Raw genomic sequence first — 14,323 nt, 5'->3', positions numbered from 1 at the left:
ATGGTTGTGTTGTGATGGGATTGTGTGAGATTTGGCAGTTGCTGACTTTTGGATTGTATGAGAGTTGAGAGGGCAGAATTGAGGGAGGACTGGGAAGTGGCTTTATAGCAGGTGCACAGCAATGCTGAAGAGTCACAATTGCAGGAATCAGCAATCCAGGCTTATTTGGTTGCTGAAGCCTGGTGAGGATGGGTCGGCATCAGGCAGAATCCCAAATCGGGACCTAGCATCAGGCAACTGAAAATCCTAAGCCTTGCTGGCGTGTTGCCAGTGACTCAGATGACGAGGGACCAGGGATCCGGGTAACCAAAACCAAAAGAAACAAACGGCAGCATCCGCAACAGGGCGAAAGGTGCTAAAGGGGTGGATGTTTTTTGGGGTGGATGGGTGACGGGGATGGAAACCAGGAAGGCTATGGAAACGGGTCGGCAGGGTTGGCAGGGCTGTGGGTTGGCAGACTGGGAAAGGGGACTTTGTGATTCAAACGAAACACAAGACGACCGACGCCCAATCGAGCAGCAAAGTCGCACACTGCCGTGACGGGCTCTGATTCGTGTTCCTCAAGATTGGCAGCATTGGGATGGCATGGTGGTGGGAATCACCTGGGAATGTGGATTAATTGGGCAGCCAATTCAATTGACTTTGGCTGGAAATTGAGACAATCCACTGGGACACGGCACTGGAACTGGCCTTTAGGGGGAAGAGATGGGGGGCTATGGGCACGCCCGGGCGCCGGGCTACGAATTACTCGTAAAGTTGAGAGGACGCTTGCACTCGTGCCTACCAGTGCTACCTACACAAGGTGCGGCATATTCTCATTCGAGAGGACCCCCTGCCCACCCTTTCGTATTCCCTTTGGTAAAGTTGAACCTCCGAGTGAGGGAATGACGTTGCGCCGAAAGATCAAAGGGAGCCAAGTCACACACCATGCGCCTGCAGGGCTGGGGAAAGCAAGCTGCAGGTTCACACTTAGGTCCCTTCACCGTACGAAGTGCCTACCTACGTGCCTACTTAATGCATGTTTAGTTGAACTACGGGCGTGCATGCCAGATGTGTGGCTCCCTCACTTGCCTGTCAGAGGTCATCCCGCCACAACAACCTGCAGATGTTCCATCATTCGACCTCCCAAGCCTATCGCAGTCAACCTGTTCCTGCAGCAAACTGCGGCAAAACAAACTCAAGGGTATTTGGTGTCCCGTACTTTTCGCACCCTCAGGTCTCCTCCTGGACCCTTTCGTTTGTTTTTTTGCCACCGTAGCATCGCCATTTTCCAGCCCGCCCCTCGCCGCGACGAGATGGCTGCTTGAGCAGTGATCCTTATTGTTTGATTGCCTCGAGCCGGCGAAGCGCTCACCAGGTCCGCTTAGGGGCAATTACCTTGATGATCACAGCGACTCGTCTCAGCATTGGCGCCTGATTCTGAAACCAACACGCCGCAGCGTCAACTGCGGTACCAGACCCCCATCCTCCACTCTCCGAACCTTCCAAACAAGCTGGAAACAAACCGCCACCAGCACATTCCATTACGAGTGCTAGCTATAAACAGTATGGACGAGTTGCGAAAAGGGATACAGCCGGTTGGCAAGGGAAAGAAGGGTCAGCCACTGTTCCTGAAACCCAGCCTTCAGGATGCCGCCCCAATCAGGCCTCACTGAAGTTAATTCGACACCCAACAGAGAGCCTCGTTTTGTCCTGTCCTGCGCGACAATCCTTCTCAGCCTGAGCTTGAACAAAATCGTCGGTGCTGTTAACAGCCTCAACCTGACGAAACGACGAATGAAACAATCATCCGCCTGAACATTGCTACCTGCCACTCCTCCCTCCCCGACAGTCCTGTTTCCAGCAATTTGCCTGCCTCCGGTTTCTTTTTCCCTAACGTTGTCACCCTTTATCGCAGCCCAATTGTGGATGCTGACCCGCCGCGACCGTTGCCTCCAGATCGCCGTCTGTAGAGCGAAGTCTCAAAAAAGCTCCGCCCAGCTAGAGAACATTCAACATTGAAGTTCGTCTAGGACTTCGCCAGGTGAGGCGTTCGTCAAAGATCAAATTCAATTGGATGCTGGCAGCGGAATGAGACCGTTAAAGCAAAGTAAGTGGGGTTCGCTGCAAAATGGGCGTGCTGGGGAACGCGTCAAACCCGAAAACTGTCCGCGTTTGGTTCAACATGTGCTAAAGAGCTATTCTGTCGCCATGTACTTTCCGCTCGGGGGAACGTGACAGCAATGAAGTCAATTCGTGCCCAACCGGGGCGGAGATCGACCTCGGCTTGAACTCCAAGACCGGATGTTATAGTACTGTGGATCGACATTCAGGCTATCACTTCCCGTTCCAGGTCTCGGGTAGAGAGCGCAATGCCCATGTCACCATCGTGGGTGCCTCTCAGTCAGCCCGACCCTGATGGCTAAACCTCCGAACCAGTTCATCTCCCTTTGACCATCAACTCGGTCATGCGACAACCTGTTCTCGACCAGCGCTTCCAAGACTCTTTTGCCGTCATGGTGCATTGAGCTGTTCGCTACACCTCCATCCCCACTCGCGGTAGAGCAGGCTACCACTACCTACTCGGTGGCAATCTCGGAGTACATGTGGCTACCGCTTACTGCTTGCGCCATCACACCTTTGTTCGTGCTTGCGGAGTCCCGATAGTACATCTATCGCTGCCCAATACCGCCTGAAGACACCCCGAACCTTGCTGAAACGACGTTCTTTACCCACTTCCTGTGATCCTGTCAAAAGCCCGCAGGAAATTTCCCTGGAAGAGGCTTCCCATGCCACAAAGTGCCGGCGCATCCGACGGTGACTATGTGTCTTGTCTCTGTCAGTATCCTCAGTGGCTACGGACCACAGGAGCTGGGGAAAGGAGAGGTGCCCGACCAATATGCCGCGGGTGATCTTCGCCTGCCTAGGAAGCCTAACTAACCGGTGTAATCAGAGGCCAAGGGAGACGCAACGCTCTAGACGAAGCTCTATGCCTAGACAATTCGCGAGGTCACGGAACATAAGACACTGCCTCCTCTCTGCGCTATCGGCGCTGCTGCGATATGAGGTCATTGACTTCCTTCAGTGGCTCTCGACGCCGGTGACCTGCCGAGTGTTCAACATGGCTTGCCTTGAAACAAGATGAGGCGGGATGAGGCGAGTTGAGAACTGGATGCTGGCCTGGGGTTGCCCCATCGCCTCTCTGCGAGGGTCTAACCCGCCTGCGGGTTGAGACGGGCAGCCGCCAATGTGAGTTTCGTCACCGCAGTCTACGTTGATCACATGAAGCATCCGCAAAGGCAGATTTCAGATTCGCCGTATCTACCGCTCCAGCTTGCAATCCGTAGCGTGGATCAAACCTTTTCCATTTTGATTACCTTTCAGACATATCTAGCTTCTTCGACGAATTGAGAGAACATTATAGATTTCTCTAAATAAGTGGATGCATTCGACATTGAAGAGCAGATTACGGTAAGGGCATGATAAAGAATCATTTGTGATATGTTTAGATGATCCACCTTGCTCTGCCGACTGTCGAAACTCTATTTCACCTAACATACTATGGTTGAGCTAGAGTATTCTTCAAGTCCTATTGAACCTTTTCGACACATCGGCTTCCTTAGCAATACCTTGCGCAGAGACTCTGTAAATTGAGCCATCATTTATTACTTTAAAGTTGACCAAATACCGGAATAAGTTCACGGAATCCCAAGTTATAAAAAGAAGGTTCGTTTATTTGCAACTAGAATCTGAATCTTGGCGGACGATGATAACAATTTTCGTGTATCAATTACAGAAGCGCAGCCATTCCCAAGAAAAGACTACCCATCATTCCCACGGCAGGCACGGTATAACCGTCGGCAGCACCGTTACCGGCTGCGCTGGTCGCAGAAGCAGAAGCACTGGATGCAGATGCGGACGCACTGCTCGCCACCGACGAGGCACCACTGGTCGCAGCTGATGAAGCAGAGGATGCGACGTCGCTAACGGTGCTGGAGGCTGAGGTCAAAAAGGAGGATGCTGCTGAAGTCGCACTGTTGACAATGCTGCTTTGGGCAGAGCTCGCGCTGGCCAAGACACTGTTGATCTCGCTCGAGATGCTGCTCTGAGCAGAGGGGCTGGCGGTGGCTGCCACTGATGAGAGACTGGCAATTCTGGAAGATGCGTCCGAAGAGATGGAAGAAGCCTCGGATTGGGCGGCAGAGACGAGCGACTGGGCGCCTGAAGGGATAGCGCTCGCAAGGGACGACGCAATTGAGGCCGCGGAAGTGACGCCCGAGCCAGCGGCAGACGTTACTGCGCTGGCGATGGAGGTGGCGACCGATACGAGTGAGCTGATATCAGAGCTAACGTCGCCTTGAGCAGCAGCACTGGCGGCAAAGGCCAGGATCAACGGCTTCGAGAAATGCATGTTGACAGGGTCTTTGATGAAGGAGAGGATGTTGATGAGATTTCGGTGGCCTTGGCTGGATAAAAGGAGACGAGGACGTTGAGGTGGAGGTTAATCGACTGTCTGAGTACGAAGAAAGTCAAGCTGATGTGAAAGCCCAACATTCCAAGGTCAATGATATATACCTGAAAGTCAGTTGCGCCTCAAGATGACGTCCTCTCTATAGCAACTGGAGGTGGAGCAGTGCTATGTCACTGATGAGCCACCATTATCACGTTTGCGTATAGTATCGACAAGGTAGTGACACTTGGGGGCCGCCGGAGTGGGCACCAAGCCTTGCGGGTTGAGCCAAAGAAAGTCCGCAGCCTTGCAGAAAATCCAGTTTCGTCCGGTCGCCAGAGACGGAGGTACGGGAGGTTCCAGACAAGGCAATCGCCATGGAGACGATGGCCAATTGAAAGCGAGAAGGTGGGGTTTCTTTCAGAGGCACTTGCGTAACACTGCTTGGACGAATGCAAGTTACATCGCTTCTCATTGGAGCATGTCTAGGCGCCAAGGTTCATCAAACCTTTTCAGCCTCTTCTGCACCTCAGGGGCTCAGTCACTGCGTCATCATCCGTCACAGCAACTGCGCAACCAACATACGAGTACAGCATGTTCAAGATTACTACGAGGTACTCGGTACATGGACGTGTCTGCATGGTGCCAATATAGGACACACTCTGGGCTGTAACATGCCCGTCAAAACTGATATGGTTGCGCTGCCAGACCGTGGCTTCCTTTTATTCTATTCACATCAACCAGAGGGATCAATGTGACGAGATTCACACGCCTCTCGCCAGCATGTCTCGTTGAGGCATTTCCTCAGGAGGCACCAGAGGTACTCGGTACACAGTAATTTACTCAAGGCCACCTCTTTCGGCATTATGTTTCTCCAGGTCGAGCGGCTTATGTGTCCTATTATGCTTACCTTGGGGTTCTAGACTAGCGAATTAACCATTGCTTCAAACCGCCCTTGGACATATCTGTTCTGGCACATTCTCTGGGTGATTGCGAGCCGGAAAGCAATTTTCGAAAAGCCCGAGGCCCAAGGGGGCCTCGGAAGAGTATCGCCGGCCAACCGGATGGAAACGGACAACACCTCCTCCCCGCAGTGCTAACAAGTTGCCATTTTGTGAGGAAGGTCAAGTCGACTTCCCGATGTGAACGAAGCCGTCCTGTTACGACTACCGAGAATGCTGCTCTCGCTTGCGAGGACCCATAACAGAGGTGTCTCGGAGTCCGGGTTACCTCGTTAACGCAGATACAGCCACGGCCATGGAAACAGAGTTAAACTACTATTATCAAGCTCTGAAAGTCTACTATACCCGTCCTCCCGTGTATCGAATCTTGATTATTGAACCATATCCAGCCTGGCACAACGAGAACGGAAGTTTGCACCGGCTCCGGATAGTGGAAGAGTGTCTTGACACCGCGTGTAGGCACCTGCCTGGCCAAAGCCTCAGATCAAAGGATGGCGTTTGGGGTAGGAGGAGTGTTGAAGGGGTAATAGGAGTCTCGATTGCCATGGAATTACTGTAATTTCTTAGTCAAGACAGTTGGCATCGACCTTGTTGTATGTGGTTCCCATACAAATCGGAGAGATCAACCTCATGCGGTGGGATACGCGCCACTCGGCGAAACTGCGGATCGTTGCCATTGGACGACAACCTGAAACAAATCAAAAGAGCCAGGCTGAGGAGAACTGGCTTGTGTCCAAAAGCGACTGTTATCGTCCACAGCAATTACCCTGTCATTTCGGTCAGTGTGTCTTTCTCGTGCTGCCTGCTGGGTACTTGATACATGTATGCCATTCTGCAACGCAAAGATGAGTCCGTGATTGTGAGCTTCACGCGCGGAAGGCGACTTAATAATCCTACTCCCCCTAGACATTTCGGTACTGCAAGTGGCTATCTCCAACGGGAACTAAACCCAAACTGCAGAAACGTCAGCACTAATTCAATTGGTCCAAGGGGGCGAAACAAGCGAGAACAAGAGCAACAAGACTCAAGCGGTGCTTCCAGAAGTCGCTCGCTGAAAAGCTTCTTGACGCAATCAACAAATAGCCGAAGTACTGGCTCGACTGTGGCGGCAAAGGCGTGGAAATTCGGTCGAGGATGTCGGCCGCCAGTGCCGAAGTTGTGTGATTCCTTTTATGTCGTTCAGCCCTCGCTCATTTGCCTTACGCACACATTTTACGGCCTACGCTATCTGTTTTGCTGCAAGGATAGACGGGAAAGAATCCTTCGACTGCTCAGAGTTGTTTTTCCCCCTCCGCTGCGTTGCGGAAAGAGTTGAGACAAACCACAGCTCCATCAAACAGCACATCGACAACGCACGAAAGTCCTCTCGGTCTTACTGAAGTCGGATCCTACAGCGGCGGCTAATCTTAATTTTGCACTCATCCTACCGCCATGGCGTTGGCCTGAATCACAATCCATCACCTCCGCTTCGATACTGATGAACTAATCAGCCCTACCCAGCCTGATGGGAGCTCGCGAGTTCATTGGCCATGACAGTCGGAACCTCAGTCGAGATGTCCTTCAAGAAGAAGGGAATGGCGAAGGAGAGCGATCCAACACATCTCGCAGGCTCGTGACGAAGGCTAAGCTCATCATCACCCCGCTGGATTCCCACCGACGCGAGGCTTTTGCGTCGTATCCATCCGGGACAAGCCCTCTCCCAACGGAAAGTATTGACGAATGTAAGATCACAAACGTCTCCAAGGTCTCCGAGCAAGGATCCGGCTAACATTAGCAGACATTTCCATACTTCGGAAGGAAGAGCTGTGTCTGAAAATCACTCCCGATGTCGACCATCCAGTGATATCAGTCCTTTTTCCGTTGTCGATGCAAGACCCAGGTCTCTTCAAATGTCTGCTTTTCGGAGCCCAGAGTCTCCATGACTGGCGCCGTGATCCCTTTCATGTCAATCGCTCCCGGGACATGCTCAAATTGCAGAACGAAGCCATCCTTTCTCTGCGAGAACGCCTTTCGGCACCGTCCGCGCACCTTGACGATGGTGTCTTGATATCAATTACTCATTTGATGATTGCCGATGTACGTCAATCCACCACATGGGGTCGTCGCGTCTAACCTGTCTCCAGTCCAGTCGTAGGGATCTGGCGTCACTGAAATCTCATCTCAAAGGGGCCAGGCAAATTATCTCGCTACGTGGTGGCCTTGGAGATACGCCTGCTCACCTCGCGATTCGGGCCCTCTTGACGACGTATGTCTCGGGAAATCGTCCACGTCGAACTCTATTAACATCGGGTGTAGGATGGAGTTTTACATTGCCCTCGGCCAATACCTTCAGATCAGTCCTGATGACCCAACCGCCATTCCCAAAAGCCACATCGAATACATCCGACATCCGTTCCCTCCCGACATATGCCGCGAAGTCGCTGCGCTTCCCGTGGGTCTTGCTGAAGCTGCTCTCTCCGGCCATCTGAGTGTTCAATGCATCAAGCTCCTTGCTTCAGTTGCATCATGGGCACCCTTAGTTGACGGCCTCACTACTTCTTCCTCGTCGTCATCGTCAGCTGCCTCTCCTTCTGACCAATCACAAGATCTGAAAACCAGGTATTGCAGGCTCTTCTGCGAACCAAGAGAATGTTCTCGAAGCGCCATCATTATATTACTTGATCTAAAAAGATCTAGATTACCCGTTGGCTTGGAACATGTCATTTGCTTAGGCTTGGCCATCGCCGTTCGCCATCTGAGTGGAGAGAATCGCACCAACATCTTCGACACTGCCTCACTCGCCGCATTGACCAAGAGTGTCAAAGCTATCGAGAGCCCCTCGGTGTCAGACTCCGAAGTCATCATCTGGCTTTCCCTGCTCATCAGTTGGCGTACACAATCTGCGAAGCCTGTACCAAAGGCAGACGCTCTCTTGGATTACGTGTTGGACTCATTTCCCGTCTCGCGTTCCTGGAAGAAAGTGTCGGCAATCTGTCGCAAATTTTGGTGGTTCGACTGCTTTCATGCGGAATGGGAAAAGTGTTGGTCTCGCGGCATGGCAAGACAGCAGCAGCGGTTATCAATGGAACAATCTTCTACCACGAGCTCCAGACGACGATCCTCGGTGGGCCAATCAGATGGCATCGCTGCTCTTCAAAGTTATACTCTGCATATCGAGTCTGGGTGATAACTAGCGTGGCAGCCTTTCCTCGTCTGAGGAAACCGCTGGACAGACATTTAACCGGCCCTGGATTACGCCACAGGCATAACCAGCAAGCGCCCAACTTTCGGACCCATGTTGGGAGCATGATGCGATCATGAGACCCGTTCTCGGAGCAGATTGTGTCCACTGACTCTTTAGTCCCGAGGGACGTCTGCTATACGATGGGAAGTTCGGGGGTGATTCATTCGTGAAACCCCAGCTGAACAAACTCACCGAGCCAATGTTCCCCTAATGCTCTCGCATTGGAAGAGCGACAACTCAACTACCTTCCTTATGAGGACGCAGAGTTGGTAGCGATAGACTAAGGCTTCTGGACAACCATCTGCTTGTACCGTAAGACGTACATGGGCATATGTTGGCAAAGCCGTGAGACGAAAGGGCGACTTGTAACAGCAGGATTTACCGATTTACCAAATTCTTCTCGCGAGCGCATTTGGATTGCGCATGCGAGGCACCCCTCGAAATCGAGCTTGTCCTGCGTGATCAGCACAGTCTCCGTCTTTGTTCCCCCTCAGTCACGACGGGATCATTAAGGACGCCATCTCCACCTTACACCAGGCAGTACTGAGTTACTGTGCATTTGGGATTGATATGATGTAGATTCTTGACACACCAGGCTCCAAGGACTTGGAATGGCTCACATTCTCTCGGCCCCAGTATTTTCGCATCGAGGTAAGGAGGGCAAACAAGGACTTTCACATTTGGTGCCAACACTGCCATTTCTGTTTCGCTTCTATTCCACCTGGCAGTGGTGGTTTTTGGGCGTGGAAAGGATGGATCACAGATTAGCCTTGTATAATATCGAACTTGTTCTCGAAGGCGTTCGATTGTGGTCGTTGAGACGTTCGAGCGGATGATGTATTATATCCGATTCGACTGTCCTGTGACGAAGTTCAAGGTACGGGGCGTCACTCGTTTGTGTGGTATCCTCGTGGAGCGGGCCTGCGGGCCGGGGATGTTCAATAAAAATGCGATCCACATCATGCCTAAGGCATTGGTCACTGTACCAAAACACCTCGCACAGAGAAACCATTCTCCGTTAGCACGTTGTTTGAACGGAGTGCATGTTCAGGGGAAGTGGAAGCACCAGCAGATATTGCTCTTTGCATCAGCGGGAGTACGTGGTCCGTATCACCAATCAGACGAATAAAGCGATAGTTGGCGCCCAAGGACGTGGGGCGAGTATTCGATAGACACCATCTAGAGCGCTTGGTTGGGCGGTTACACGCCTTGGATCTCCATTGAAGGTGTCGCACAAAATAGCAACTGGGCCAGCAGGTCTTCTAGTCTGGCTGGACATTTGACGGGAGGAGCAGCATAGAGAAGGCTTTTGCCTTTATGTACGCTTGCTGTCGCGTTGTTCAGGTAGACAACTGAGGAGGAAGAGGAAGAGGGCGCAAGAGAAATAGGGCGTCGAGTCAAGGCGCCAACGAGTTTCCCCTCCTTACCTTGCACTGAGAGGTACTTGTATTGACTCCTGCAACTCACGCGCACAACCCATCTTCTTCCTCTTTGGAATCTTCCTGTCAGCTCTCAGTTTTGCAGCGCTTGTTTCGTCCTTTGCTCAGGCCATCTTTCAGGTCTTGCTCGGCATCAGCATTTCCCTTCTTCCGTTGTTTCTAAATCCGTGGCCTGGACCCGACCGCAGTTGAACCACATCATCATCATCATCGCTCATCCTTCTCACAGGGCAGGCCCCACTCCCAGATCACATTGCGAGTTCTCTACCACCTACGAAACTCAACAGCAGTATAATCTACGTTCTGCTCGAGAGCCGCAAGCGCTTCTGGAGCCATGAGTGTCTCGGGCCAGCATGGAAGACCGGACGGCGAGATGTTCCTCAACCGTCCCAATGACCGCGACTCCCCCACCATCGTCGAGCCGTTGCGCATTAATAAAAGAACCTCCAGCGCCTCCTCAGGCGTGCCCTCTATTGCTGGCAAGCAGAGTCCCGTCCCCCAGCAGCCTGCTCAGCCTGCCACTGTCTACCCGATGCCATCCCTCCCCTACCCGGACGAGCAGGCTCGCCTGCAAGCACAAGCCACCCGGTCCAATGGGTCTCCTGCCCCTTATCCTTATCCGGATGTGAGAAGAGTGACTTCTCCTGAACAGAGCGGAACTGTAGGCAATGGGGCAAGGCAGCAGGCAAAGAGGACGACATCAGGAGATGGGCGTATCCCACAAACACTGGCAGAACGTCGGGGGACGGCGCCAAAGCCTCTGCCAGAATCCCCTGGCCCGGATGCGCCAGATAAAGAAGGACTATTCCAGCGCCCTCCTCAGCGAAGGGATCCGCCGAGTACGGCGCCTCTCCCAAGTCAACATGAATCTCGCCAGCAGTATTGGCCGCCACCCCCCGAAGGTGCGGCCGCTGCAGCAGACGCTTTGAGCAGGTTGAAGATCAGGGACCCTTCCTCGATCAACCGAATAAGTTCGACGGCATCCACATCCACCACCAGGGCTCAGCGCGGGTCTCCTCCACCGCCAGAAACGCCAATCGTTGGCCCGGGGGCCCGTCCACAGACCGACATCGAAGCCCGCTACGCAGCGTCTGGCATTGCAGGTACCGCAACACTGAATAGTTTGCAGGCCCAGAGCCTTGCGGCTCAGCAAAGAGCCTCTCAGTACAACGTGCAACCTCAACCCGCCCAGACACAGACCAACGCTCCCCCACGGCGGCCTTGGACGCCGACCGAAGCCCCGGGGAGCTCGCAACACCCTGCTCCGACAGTGTATCAAGGCATGGAAGAAGCTCGCCCATCACCCCCAACTGCAGCCGCCGCATCGACGGCGCGCTCAGGGGCTCTTCAATCTCCAACTCGAGCCCAGCACCCTGTCGAAACTGAGATATCCAGGCTGCAGCCTCATGAAGAGCCTCCTCCGGCATACTCTCAGATTCCTGGTGGGAGGAACGTCTCAGGGAACGAGAAACAAAGGAGAAGTATGGTCGGGGCCGCTGTGGCGCCAGCGGCGACAGCAGGAAGCGCACCCACAGCAGCTCCACAACCAACCAGCTTCATGCCAGGAACACAGGTCCCCAACCAGATGGACCACCCAGCATTTGCGAACGACCCTAGGCAAGCAGTCCAAAGCCCACAGGCTCATGCGACCATGAACGGACAGATGCCACAAGCACAGCCCATCGTGCCTCAGACACCCTCACAAATTCCTCCCGCTTCTCCGCCACCGCTTCCCGAGGGTTGGATAGCTCATTTGGACCCAAACTCGGGGCAATATTACTATATCCACTTACCTACACAGTCGACGCAGTGGGAGTTTCCCAAAGGTCCGACGCCGCTCAACCTCAATGATACACCTTTATCTCCGGTCGCCAGTGTCTACCAGAACCCTCTCGCTTCACCTGGCTTATCTTTCACTTCCAAACCACTCGCGTCTCCGGGCATTCCCATGACTCCTGGATATGAGCAGCAAAGTGTGATGGGCTTGCCTGGACCAGCAGCCTTCACTGGACCGCCTCCGAGCGCTGGTGTGGATCTGTACAAGGTGGTGGCAACGAATGGCGTCTACTTTGGTCCTTATCTTCGCTACGCCAATATGGATATAGAGCGTGGCATCTGGTATGGATCGATACTGCTGGTCACGGATGCACCCCAACCACCAACAATACACATTCATCAAAGTGTTGATTTGTCGCCAAATCCGCGCCAGTTGAAAGCCAGCTGTATTTCAACTCATCAGCGCTGGACATTTTACAAGTACGAGGTTGACTTGCACATGGAAGAGTCTGGAGCTGCCAAGTGGACGTATGCCATTACTTCTCATCTGGGTTGTACGAGATATGAGTTTCTGGTGGCTGGCAAACATGAGACCAATTGGCGTTTTGTATGCACCTCTGCGAACGACTTTTCCCTCAACGTGAGCGCCAACGAGCGCGCTAGACTGGGCGGGGTGGGATTCATGTGGAAAGACATCATGCAGAAACATGCCGAATGCGGCGGGTTCCACTGCCAGCTCGGCTTGGGCAGTCAGATCAATGCCGACAGGCTGTGGAAGGAGATACCATCGCTGAAACAGTGGCTGTCAACGAGCGGGAAAGAAAACCGCAAGAATGCAGTCTGGACAGCAGCGCACGAAGAGGACGTGACGCATGCATATTTTCATTATTACACGAGTCATTTTGATCAGCCATATTTGCGAGAGGCTTTTGCCCAGATACCCCATATCTTGACGATTGATGATCACGACATGTGAGTTGATATCACTGTTAGGTTGAGAAACAGGCTGACGAGAACAGATTTGACGGTTTTGGTTCTTACCCAGAATACATGCAATTTAGCAACATGTTCAAGAACATTGGAAGGATTGGTATAGAGATGTATCTGCTATTCCAGCATCACACCACACTCGAACTCCTTCGGAATGTGTCAGACGACAGAGATCTGTTTACCATTACGGGGACGGGGTGGCACTTCGTCAAATTCCTCGGGCCAGCGGTCGCCGTTGTCGGTCCAGACACTCGAAGTGAACGGACACTCCATCAAGTCATGGCAGGCCCTACCTACCAAGGTCTATTTCCCAAGATTGCTCTGCTCCCACCTACAATCCAGCACTGCCTCCTGATGATACCGGTCCCCTTGATCTATCCGAGGCTAGATGCTGCGGAATCGATAGCGCAGACCGTGGCAACCGGGAAGAAAGCGGTGACGGGGGCCTATAACGTGCTCGGCAAAGTGACGAGCTCCGTTGCAGGCGTGGTCGGAGCGAAAGGAGCAGTTGGATCGGGATTTGACTCGGTCAAACGTGCCGTCGGGAAATCTGGGCTCATGGGAGGTATTCTGAGTCCGTTTGGAGACATTGACGTTCTCGACGAGCTGAAGGACCAGTGGACCCACGATTCCAAGGTGAGTGTCACAGTCCCAGCACCGTGCTTTGCTAATGTGATCAGGATCTGGAGCGGACGTACTTCATTCGGACCCTGCAGGGGATCTCGCATCAACGATCGATCCGCATGACATTTGTATCCGGAGCAGTCAATACATGTGGAGCGGGTCTTGTCCACGATCCATCTCACCCATCAGACCACAAGACCATGTACCAGATTATTTCGTCGCCGGTGGTGAATACTCCGCCTCACAGCTATGTTATGAAACTGCTCAACAACAACAAGCCACTCTACATCCCTGCGAATGGACAGCGATCCACCCCATCACAACCGACCGACACGAAAGAAGACATGATGGAGATCTTTACGCACGACGTGACGGGGCAACCCATCAACAACCGGAAATTGATGGCACGGCGCAACTATGTGGCGGTTGTGGTCTATGATCCCGAAGTGGTCAATGGCACATTTGGGCAGACGGACATGCACCGAGGATCGGGCAAGTTGAGCCTGGCGGCCGACTTTTTGGTGCAGGGAGAGGGCGCATATGGAAGCGTGGTCAAATACGGACCTGTGGTTGTGCCGAGCCTGGAGTATGGGCGTTGACGTTTTGTACTCGGTAGATGGAAGTAATTTTGCAAGGCATTGCTGTAACGAAGAGATGGACCATGAGCAAAGTGAGCAAAGCTATACGGAGCGTGCAGCCAACACAGACAGTGCTATGTATGTTTTTCAGCGTGTGTTTGAGCGCATGTTATGATATTGGACGTTGGTTTGTGATTTGTGAGAATGCTATTGTCGCGATCAATATTTTCAGCGATACATATATATCATGTCGACGTGTCTGGATATGTGGATTCATATGAAATATGAAATATGAGCATTCC

The 14,323-nt window shown here is 52.9% G+C and overlaps 3 protein-coding genes across 3 annotated transcripts; 2 read left to right on the top strand and 1 right to left on the bottom strand.

Moving 5' to 3' along the window:
• Window positions 1-3,769: 3,769 nt before the first annotated feature.
• Z517_03762 (uncharacterized protein) lies at window positions 3,770-4,390 on the bottom strand (the record flags this gene model as incomplete). Its single annotated transcript, XM_013432866.1, has 1 exon — window positions 3,770-4,390. One exon carries the CDS (start codon window positions 4,388-4,390, stop codon window positions 3,770-3,772), a length of 621 nt encoding a protein of 206 aa, XP_013288320.1.
• A 2,505-nt stretch (window positions 4,391-6,895) lies between these two features.
• Z517_03761 (uncharacterized protein) lies at window positions 6,896-8,557 on the top strand (the record flags this gene model as incomplete). The annotated part of the gene is made up of 4 exons (XM_013432865.1): window positions 6,896-7,112; window positions 7,169-7,467; window positions 7,515-7,636; window positions 7,687-8,557. 4 exons carry the CDS (start codon window positions 6,896-6,898, stop codon window positions 8,555-8,557), a joined length of 1,509 nt encoding a protein of 502 aa, XP_013288319.1.
• A 1,830-nt stretch (window positions 8,558-10,387) lies between these two features.
• Z517_03760 (uncharacterized protein) lies at window positions 10,388-14,042 on the top strand (the record flags this gene model as incomplete). Its single annotated transcript, XM_013432864.1, has 3 exons — window positions 10,388-12,801; window positions 12,849-13,455; window positions 13,500-14,042. 3 exons carry the CDS (start codon window positions 10,388-10,390, stop codon window positions 14,040-14,042), a joined length of 3,564 nt encoding a protein of 1,187 aa, XP_013288318.1.
• Between the last annotated feature and the right edge of the window lie 281 nt (window positions 14,043-14,323).

The sequence above is a fragment of the Fonsecaea pedrosoi genome, assembly GCF_000835455.1.
Source record: "Fonsecaea pedrosoi CBS 271.37 unplaced genomic scaffold supercont1.2, whole genome shotgun sequence".
Lineage (NCBI taxonomy): Eukaryota > Fungi > Ascomycota > Eurotiomycetes > Chaetothyriales > Herpotrichiellaceae > Fonsecaea > Fonsecaea pedrosoi.
This window is presented reverse-complemented; position numbering and strand designations above follow the sequence as displayed.